Here is a 10,763-nt window from a genome sequence, read left to right as displayed (position 1 = left end):
GCAGGTGGTGTGAACCCTACCTTAGTAATCATTCTCGTTTTCCAAAGAGAATTTTGTTTTTGGGGGTCTTTTTACATTGTATATTTGTTGTCATCACTTTTATTTTGCTCAACCCTGTCCCCCTTTTTAACCCTGAAATCCCCTTCTAAACCCTTGAACTCCTGTGGAGGCGAAAGCCTCCATCAATCGTTATAATCAATCCCTCTTTCTCATTCACTCGCACATGAGATCTGCTTTCCATGCTTTAGCCTACACCTCTCACCGGAACACGACTCGACGACCTATGCTACACTTGTGAACACCTATGCTACAACAAGCAATGATACAACTGTAGGTGACCAACACCCTCGGAACCTGCATTTGGGTAAAACAGAGACAACATTTAGGTGGTGGTCCCTTCCATTTTTTGGTTGTTCTTCCTTCCAACCATGCAGCCAAGGCAGACCAACTCATGCCCCACCGTTTTGAGTAGGCTCGCATTGACAATCCATTTTCATGTGCCTCCATTATATCATGCATGTCCTTTGAAGTCCAATCTCTGTGTACTCTTTTCTTGGGATGATCAAGTCTTGCTAGTGGGGTTGCACATGCAGCTGCTAACGGAGGGGTTGCACATTCAGCTGATGGAGGATGAACCACCACTAGTAGAGGGTCTAGTAGCACTCTAGGTCTTCTAAATAGGCATTGTGAAGGTCGCCTCCTTCCATTAATAGAAGATTGGGTGCTTCTGGTTTTCATGGTACTCATGATACCAATGCATTTATTGTTTTGTGTTGAAAAACACAAATCAATAGACCGTGTAGTGTGTTGACAAACACACAAAATAGTGTGTTGTGTTGTTGTGTTGAGAGACAGAAATGTGTGTTCAAAAACAAGAACACAATGTGTGGAGTTGTCTTGTCCAAAAATAAGAAGGAAAGACACTCAATACTAACTTAGCAGCTTTGATGCTAAGTGAGCAGCTTTGATGCTAAGTGAACAAAAGAAAGGAAACAAAAGACAATCGATACTAACTGAGTAGCTTTGATTCTAAGTGAACAAAAGAAAGGAAACAAGAGACAAGAAAGAACTAGATTGTTTCAGCAGGCTACTTGATCATTTATTGCTCAAATGCAGCCTGTCACTTTTGCCCTGCAGCATCCAGCAGCAGGTAGGCGGGGATGAAAATCAATGGGCAGCATCCCCTGCTGTTGGATGGGCAGCCGGCCCTGTTGAATCTATGAAGCAGGGAGGTCCTCTAAGGCAACCCAGTAAGGGCAGGCCAAGAATGAATTTTCCCTTGTGGAAGGGAGGGTGGGCAAAAACGAATTTTAAGTTTCAAAGGGGAGGTGCGGTTACGAAGTGAACATTAAAATAACGAAATGCTTGATTTTTAAGCCAAACGATTATTGAGGCCTAGGCCAAAAAGCTAACAAATAACCATTTTCTTCTTTGATAATAACAAGCGGCCAGCTGCGTTTCTCAGAATCTCGAGAGCAAAGCTCCATTGGCACACACACACACACACAAATGGCGAGCTCTGGGAATGTCGTTTACGAGGAAAATGACAAGCCTCGCATCGGCTCCTTCAGATCTTCTTTCCGCAAGAACGTCCTCCTCGTCAAACCACCATTGGGAGCTGTGAGTGCCTTCCACGATTTTCTGTTTCCCAGGAAAACCACCGTGCGCGCGCGCGATTATCGATATGCAACGATCAGGGCCTGAGATTATAGATATGCAAAGAATAGCGCGGTTCCACGATGCAAAGATCGAAAACGATCCAAACATCAGAGCACGTTTGGCAGGCAAACCGTGCCTTTCATGACACTTGTCTCGAGGAAATTGTAGAAATGCAAAGATCAGGACGAGAGATTATACATATGCAGAGATCAGGGCGGTTCAACGATTGCAAAGATCGAAAAAGATGCAAAGTTCAGAGAACATTTGGCATTTTGCCTGCATGCTTTCATGGATCCCTTCGCCTTCTCATTTCTTTTGGCCTCTCTTGTCGTCTTGCAGCCTAAGCAGGTTGCCATGAACCTTCCCGACCCGGAGTGGATTTTCGGAATTTGCAACGAGTTTGATGAGGAGGGCGTACGCGAAGGTGAAAATTCGATTTTCTGCTTCTGTTAGTCGTTATTATTGTCGAGATTGAGCATCCGATTAGAGTGTGCGATTTCAATATGCGAAATGCTTAGACATTGCATGTGAGACAGTTCTTGTCCACAAGGAGAACACCCCGGACCTCGAAAGGAAGAGAGGACCAGACATTCTGGCTATGAACAAGCTAGCGGCGATAAGGTGATGCATCCAACCAATGTCGTTTTCGGTCAAACTGTCTCTGGATTGTGCAGTCGGAGTAGAACACAGAAAATTTGGAAGACGACAAGTTTTGCTTTAGGATATTGTTACCGAATCAATCGATTTAACAGATCCTTGCTTTTCTGCAAACTTGAAGTGCACAGACATCCACATCCTCTCTTTTGTGCCCCAATTTTTTGTGCTAGGCATGTCTCGAAAGCTTGCCAACAGCGACCGTTCCGAAACAAACATCTCATACGACTGCACATCAGCAGACGAGTTGTAAGCAATCTTCTGAGCTCGCAGTTTGTTACAGATTTTGATGCAAAAGCATATCTCTGAATTCCACGAATATGTTTTGGAAGCGTAAGCTTTGAATCGAGAATTGATTAGTAACTCGCTGCAAGTGGATCCGCAGGGGAAGTCTCCGTCCTCAAAACTTCCGTCAGAGCTGGATCCGAATTACATCTATGGCCGACCAGGGGAAAAGTAATACTCTTTTCGTCTTTTTGTTTATGTTGTCTGTACTCTGTTCCCGATCTCTCTCGGGCAGATGATTTGCATGAGCTTTGCTCAAGGTCTCTTTCCTCCTCTGAATGCTTGATGTGCACGACTACTTTTCAAGTATTTCTGCCTTTGTCCACAAGTGATAAGTAATTGTAGTGTCTGCCTGACTCTTTCTCCTTTAGTTGATGTGCATCACTGTTGTTTGGCATCACTTGTGCTCTCTTTGCCTGTCTCTCTGTCTCCATCTCTCTCTCCCCCCCTCTATAAGTTGATCTGCATTACTGTCGTTTGACTGCATCTCTCTTTTCTCCCTTGATTGATGTGCATCACTGTTGTTTTTTGGCTGTTTTTGGCCTGATCCAAAGTGGACATCTGCTTGTTCGGTAATGAAGATGATCCTCGCACTTCATCTTTACCCCTGCTGCTGCAATATATTATATCTTGATGTGAGCAGAAACTGTAATCTAACTGTGTCTCAGGAACGAAGAAATGTGGAAGGTGATGGAATATGGATACGCGGATGAATGGATCAAGATGAATATGCAGCATCCCCATGTTCCAGCGGAGCAAAAGCCCAACTTCAAGTGTCCGGCATGGAACAAAAGCTCAATCTTGAGGTTCAGAGAAACTGAAGGCAAGATGTCTGCTGCACCACCCAAGGAACGATTCATCCTTTCCAAATTCAAAAATGTGCCAAAGAGAATCGATAATGTCAATTTGACACCACTTAAGAGAGATCACATCTCATCAGATACACACCCTCACATCTCATCAGATACACAACCTCAGATTGACATAGACACAGACGAACACACTCACTTTGACACAGACAGACACAGTGAGATTGACAGATCCACAAACTATCACACAGACACAGATTGGTCTTAGATTGATTGACCTTCCACACCCAATTTCCAAGCCATCCTAATCTTTTATCAAAACATTCTTCTGTTATCTCTCAGTAGGTACTAAACTCTAAAAAGATTACTCAAACTTCATTGAATTTCTATGAACTTCACCCACAGATGTCACAGGCACACAGTCAGATTGACACACCACAAAATGCCAGATTGGTCTTAGATTGATTGACCTTCCATACCCCAATTTCTAAGCCTTTCTACTCTTTCATCAAAACACTCTTTTGTTATCTCTTAGTAGGCACTTAACTCCAAGATTATTCAAACTTCATTAAATTTCGATGAACTTTTCTAACTAAGCCTATATGCCATGTTTTTACTCACCTTGAAATGTTCTAAATAGTAGCAAAAAAAATCAATAATGTCCACACCACTTATGATAAAGTACAACTCGTTAGAAAGACACCGTAAGGTTGGTGCAATCAAATCACGACATTCTCACAAATGCCATGTTTTACTCACCTTGAAATGTTATAAATAGTAGAAAAGAAAAGCAGTAATATCCACACCACTTACGAGAGTACAACTCATAAGGAAAGACACCCTAAGGTGGGCGCACTCAAACTGGGACATGCTCACAGACGGGTCTTAGACACTCTCGTAACCTATTTAAGCTCATATTGAGCCTCTCTTTGTATCTTTGGCATTTAAGTCTGACACACATTGGGCCACACAGATATGTTGGTCTTAGATGCTCATGTCACCTATTTAGAGATTATCTTTGTAACTTAATATTTAATTGTGTTTTAAACTTTCTTTTGTAATCTTCACTCACACATGGTGAAACCCATTGCTCCCTCACCTTTATGAAGCTCAATATGTGTGTCATTCTTGATTTGGAGTTGTCCTCAACAACGTAAAAAATGAATGTTGGGGGCGGGGGGGGACCATATTCTAAACAATTAAGAGGCATGCACTCAAGGTGTGAGGTTAGGAGAGAGAGAGAGAGAGAGAGAGAGAGAGAGAGAGAGAGAGATTGAACTTGATGGCACTTAGCATTTCTTAACATGTACATAATACTTGCTAATTAGATGGAACCTGGTAAGCCCTGTTCTGTTTTTAAACAGTTAAGTAGAAATATTTCATCCATCATAATGTCTCATTGACAAGTCTTAAAAAATTTCATCGTGAAAACACCAATTTAATCTTTGTAAACCACTAATCCAATAACAAGTTACAACAAAAGGTCTAATTTGATGGCATAACACACCATGATGCAAAGGCCCTTTGTACTCGCAACAAATCATGAAAGAAAGACCAAGCGCTAGTGACCAAGTGATTCAATATTCAAGGATTCTTATTTAAAATAGAACATTTCCAGTATGGAATAATTGTTGAGCAAGATGAGATGGAGAGGCACCTGAAGTTGCATTTGAAATACCTTTGGCTTCATGGACGTAAGATAATGGGTACGACTGTGGTGGAAGGTGCCATTCGTACTTCGATTGATCAGGGTATGAGAATGAGGGTCAACATAATTGTGTGATGGACAATTTTATTACTATTGTGCTAGACATTTTTGTTACTATTGTGACTAAAAACTTGTAGAGCTTAGGATTGCAAACCAAAATGATATATCTTTGTAATGGATTATTTGCCCTCATTCTTGTATCTTGGAATGACCAAGAAAAGGATGAGAAGCTAATCCAATAGAGTTGGATGAGAAAGACCCATAATTGCTAAAGGCCTATTACAATTTGTGTGTCCTAGTGGTTGCCCATTAGATGTTAGAGGAACCTTATGGAGTCTTAGTCAGAAATTGGTTAGACTAGTATAGAGTAGTTTGAGTGAACAAGGACAAAAGAACTAAACGTGATCTTAATTTAGATAATCCATCTTCTTGGGATGTACACATGAGAGGTGGATGCGTTTAAAAGAGAGACAACTTCTTGAATGTCCTCCTAACTAAGGTGCAACCTTGAAAAATCTTCCTATTAGTTCAACATCATTGCCATGGCTAACACAATCTCTATAATTTGACATCATATATGTGTTGTAGTCCAATTCACAACAAGCACTTACTTTGTCTGACTACCTCAATCACATGTGCAATTTTGAAAAATCTTCCTATTAGTTCAACATCATTGCCATGGCTAACACAAGCTATACAATTCAACAAAGTATCTTGAAGAGGTTCCCCATGTGCATATTAATTAGCTTTATATTATGTTTGCAAACCAATCCTCTAATATTGATAAGTTGTTACGTCAGCCATAATTATGTTACATAGGCGGGGAACCAGGAGGGCTTGACAATGATTGCATCAGTGGGAGTTTATAGGGTTGGGGCTAGGGATAATCCTAGGCCTCAGTAATAAAATGGAATGCAATAATAAGGCCTTAAGAGGCATAGAGATCCTAAGGTCCATATGGACACATGGCACTCTAGTAGAATCCACGTGGCAACAAGCACTGGGCTTAGGGGGAGGATTCTAGAGTGAACTAGAAAAAGGAGGTCACACAACAGACAAGGGACCTCAGGTGGAAAATTGAGAGAGAGAGAGAGAGAGCTCATTAGGTATCCGTGGCTAGGCGAAGAATTAAATAGATCCCTCCTTGCTTGTGAAAAGCTTTCACACTAGTATCATAGTAGTGGAAAACCTAGGAGAAGTAGATAGCACATGAGACCGACAATTTCCTCTCTTTTGCTGCTCACAACTCTTTGCCGTGCCATTACTTAGTAGCCAGGAATCCGTTAGGTGAATCCACCCCCGTTGCTTTGTGCAATTGAGCAATTGTTAAGACGAACACCGTTTGGGGTTGTGAGCTACCTACAACCTTGTTCTAAATTACATATATTTGCTTATCAGAGCTCTCTATTCCATCTCGTTTTGTAAAAGCTAGGAATTTTAGACTTTGAAGAAATAAAGACCTATTGGATTGGCTTGCGAAGTTGCTACAAAAATAATCTTGCAATTCAAACCGAACTCCAGGGGGCCCACTGTGTAAAACCCCCATATAGCATGTGCACGATCAAGGGGTATTAAAAAAAACCCCTACCTATGAATTCTTATAACCTATATACACCCCTTTTGTAAATTTTGAGAATTAAAGTATCCCTTATGTATGAAAATTTTACTTTTTGACTTTAAAAAATCCTTATCTATGTATATTTTTTGTAACTCTAGAAGAATATATAAAACCCCTTCCTTTGATCGCACGTGCTATCTTATATATTTCTTAGTGAACCTCCCCCAAGGAGGAAAGAATCTCTCATCCTCTTCACCTTTGTCTGACGTCGTTTTGGCAAGGTTGTAGTTGAAAGATGAGAGAAGAGTAAGGAGAAATGATGGAAATCAGTAAAGATCGATCAGGGACTTTTCAAGCACCACCTCGTTCTCAGAGGAGCAATCTGTTGCCAATCCCTTGAAGTTGGGGAAAGTTTATTGGAGTTATCTCTGTCCAAAACATAGAACCTAAGGGAAGGAGAGGTGGACCATTCAGAGAGGCACAAGTTTCTTTTTGGATGGGTCATCAAGGGCATAGTGTAGTCATGTGCTCAATTGTGATCAAAGCCATAGTCATGCATAAAGGACGAGACCAGCAAAAGCATCATCTTTGAAGGGAGAGATTCAGAGGATCAAAAAATCATGTCAACATGAACAATAGTCACGTAGAGAATGACTCTACTTATTGAAAGACATAAAAAATATTTGGGAGGAAAGACAACCACGTCACCAAAGGTTCTAAGACCTTTTAAAAATGCACCTCATCACTCTTTCTTTACCCCTCTTACTATTAAGTTTAAAATAGCCTCTTCTTTTGATCCTCTCTCCAAGCCAGCCTCAAGATCCATAGCTCTTTCATCTTATTAGCCTCGCCTTTTTCAACCAAAGGACCAGAAAGCAAAAGAGGTTTAAAGAACTTATAAACACCAAGCTTTTGAAAGCAAAAAGTTAGACTGAGCCCAATGGAATTATTTGGCATATGAGAAGGAGCTATATGCTATAGGGGTGGATGCATGATAAGGTGGTACAAAAAGTGGTGTCCGCATTGCTATGTTGGTACTTTTAATAGTGCTCTGCAATGTACAATGTGTGAACATTAAAAAATCTAGCCATAACTAAATTCGGCTGCACATCTTCTTGTAACAACCCTATAATGCAAATTTGTAATGACCTCCACGTCATGTTTCTACCCCCCACAACCTTTTCTCTGTCTCTGTCTCTGTCTTTATCACTCTCTCTTTGTTTCTCTCATTCTCCCTCGGACTTGCATTGCTTTGTTTGCTTGTCTTTCATCCTGTACAAGAGGAAGGTACTTTGAGCTCTGTATGTGTGTGTGTGTGTCAATTTTGGTGAGTTTGTTGTTGGTCTTGTGTCCAACCTGCCCATCTAATCTCTGATATTGATTCAAACAATTCCAATAAATTCCTTCCACAATGTTGGTCTATTTACGTTCATGGAAACGCACTATTGTTTGTGCTGATTCTGCAATTCAGTAATGCTCTTTGCTCGGCCAGCTGTCTGAAGACAAGAAACATGGTTGTGGGTTTAGCTCTTAAGCAACCATAGCCTGCACAAACTCACTCTCTCTCATGCTCTTTAGTTGTTTTATTTCTCTATAAACACATTGCTATACGATCTGTTCAGTGATCCTCTTGCTTAGTTGTTGTTTTGTTGGACTGTTCAGACATAATTTCTTTAAGATGGAGGGCACGCAAAACCATGTATTGAATTTGCTTTCAAGAAGCAACAATGGTTTGTGCAGATGCTCCATCCTTGCATCTTCAATGTGCACCCATTATGCTCAAGACCAGTGCACAGTTATAAGGGAATATGAAGCGGGAAGAAAAAGGGAACAACGCAACAAAGCAAGGCTTCAAGAGTCCAATCTTACTACTGATGAAAGAAAGAGGAAAAACGTTTGTATTGGAAAGATTACAGGCACATCTTGCCTTGAGAGTAGCTCAACTACAAGAAACAAGAGATGAATCTAGTGTTTAGGCAGCTCTCCTATGTGGTGTTTGCAATACCCTCGAAACGGTAAAGTGATCAAAGTCATCAAATGAACTATTTTTCAAAAGGTCTAGTTTGATGATGTTAGTGAACGATGGGACAGAAGGGGCTCCCAATCTAAACATTTCAGCAACTTCAAGAGTTTTAAATATTCATAGGAGGAATTTTTATGTAGCCAAATCTAGACTCCTTCTAAAGGAGAATGAAAATCCCCCCTTGTCCACTTGCTGATGGCAAGCACATAGTAGCATCATCACTCAAGAAGTGAAGGACTTGTTGTTCTCCTTTTAGTCAATGCAAACTCGTGTGTCACCCAATAAGAAGGATGTATGCCGCAAACGGATAGGGAGAATGTCTTATATAAAACAACCTATTCATCTTCTTGATATTCCCCAGGTGAGTGTTGTATCAAGATCCTTATCATCTTGATCCACCCGGCTGATAGTGCTTCGCGGTGCCATATATTGCTTATTAAACTTACATAGTGCTTGTTTGTTCTACTTCATATGAGATACTACTTGTTTCTTGTTAGTGGTACTTATTGTGATAGAGTACTTGCTAAGTATGCTAGTTATGGCATATTCCTACTTGCTACTACTACTTAGTAGGAGACATTGCTTAGTACTACTAATTACTTGTCGGGGTTAGTCTAGTTACTATGACATAGTGCTTGATAGTGCTGATTAGTGCTTCAAGTACTACTTGTTTATTGCAACACTATAGTTCCAATTATTACTTAATAGTGGTTTTTAGTGCTTGTTAGTACTTGCTAATGCCACATATAAGTTGTTGGTGCTTCGTAATGCTTGTTTGTGCTACATATTTCATGTTACTTCCACTTACTGTCACGTAGTGCTTGTTAGTGCCTGTTAGTTCAGTAACCTACTAATTAGTACATGTTAATACTTTTTGGTGCTAATTAGTGCTTGTTAGTGCCTGTTAGTTCAGTAGCCTACTAATTAGTACCTATTAATACTTGTTAGTGCTACTTGGTACTTGTTAATACTTGTTAGTGCCTTGTTAGTTGCCTTGTTAGTTCAGTAAACTACTAATTAGTACCTGTTAGTGGTTGTAAGTGCATGTTAGTTCAGTAGCCTATTAATTAGTACTACTTAATGACATGCTATTTTGTGCTTGTTAGTTTAATGCTATCTAGTGTTGCTTGTTTTTGCCTGTTAGTGCCTGCTAGTGTTGCTTGTTATTGCCCCACTTAATGCTTGTTAGTGCCTGGTAGTTTAGTAACCTGCTAATTAGTATTTGTTAGTGCTTGTTAATACTTGTTGATGCCTGATCATAATCTGGTCACTTTTGTAGATAAAATTTCTAATCACATTGGATGTTTTCATGTGCAGGTTGAGTAATTTATAGAGTTCAAGAAAAATTATCCAGACATCACAATGCAACAACACTCATTTGAACGATTAAAACCATTTTTTGTTCATAAATTGAAGGACAGATATACATGTTGTTGCATTCAACATGTCCAAATGGCCTTCTTGAAAGACTCCATCAATATCATGCATCGTCCCAACACCGGTCTGCATGGAGCGCATTGTTATTGCAATTGTGAAATATGTGCAAGGGACAATATACTGGAGCTATTTGTAAAGCTTCTAACCATACACACACTGGCATTACATGCTTTTGGGAAAGTGTGTTGTGTCAGAAGCCTTCAGAAAGCATGTACCATCACTTAGAATGCCTCATGGGATAATGTACTAGTTGTGGGCCAAAAAAATTCCTGGCCTGCCCACAAGAGAAGGCTGACTCTACCCACCATGTTTTCGTTAAGGTTTTTGAGGATCTAGACATAACTGTTGGAAAACAAGGGGAGAAAAAAAGAAGAAAGGTGCTCACATTCAAGAAAATGACCTACCGTGCCTTGTTACGGATGTCTCGGGAAGTTCATTAAGCATAACTTCATATACAAGTGGCAAGTTGAACAATTTAAAGAGTGTCTGCAAAGGTTTCCTAAAGATGTTGTCTGTGGTGGATTTTGTAGAAGTTACACCTTTAAGGAACAAAATGAGATACAATCTATGCATTGGCACTCAGACCAAGTCACTATTCTTCTTCAAATAACATATGTTTGGACAAGAGGT

At 40.2% G+C, this 10,763-nt stretch overlaps 1 protein-coding gene across 1 annotated transcript; it reads left to right on the top strand.

Annotated features, from left to right (window-relative positions):
• The first annotated feature begins 1,509 nt into the window (after positions 1-1,509).
• Positions 1,510-3,864, top strand: LOC147883972 (uncharacterized). Its single transcript, XM_087399170.1, has 6 exons — positions 1,510-1,620; positions 1,999-2,083; positions 2,196-2,280; positions 2,487-2,562; positions 2,699-2,769; positions 3,267-3,864. The coding sequence occupies exons 1-6, from the start codon at positions 1,510-1,512 to the stop codon at positions 3,673-3,675; spliced, it is 837 nt and encodes a 278-aa protein (XP_087255296.1). The 3' UTR covers positions 3,676-3,864.
• The last annotated feature ends 6,899 nt before the right edge of the window (positions 3,865-10,763 follow it).

The sequence above is a fragment of the Dipteris shenzhenensis genome, chromosome 27 (assembly GCF_047967505.1).
Source record: "Dipteris shenzhenensis isolate YYH24624 ecotype China chromosome 27, Dip_SZ_1.0, whole genome shotgun sequence".
Classification (NCBI taxonomy): Eukaryota; Viridiplantae; Streptophyta; class Polypodiopsida; order Gleicheniales; family Dipteridaceae; genus Dipteris; species Dipteris shenzhenensis.
This window is presented reverse-complemented; position numbering and strand designations above follow the sequence as displayed.

Bases quoted from the DNA above. Each gene is read 5' to 3' on its own strand.
- LOC147883972 (XM_087399170.1), top strand. From the start codon at position 1,510: ATGGCGAGCTCTGGGAATGTCGTTTACGAGGAAAATGACAAGCCTCGC. The intron at 2,084-2,195 runs GTGAAAATTCGA...CATGTGAGACAG, and splicing joins TGAGGAGGGCGTACGCGAAG to TTCTTGTCCACAAGGAGAAC. The intron at 2,281-2,486 runs GTGATGCATCCA...TTTTTGTGCTAG, and splicing joins AACAAGCTAGCGGCGATAAG to GCATGTCTCGAAAGCTTGCC.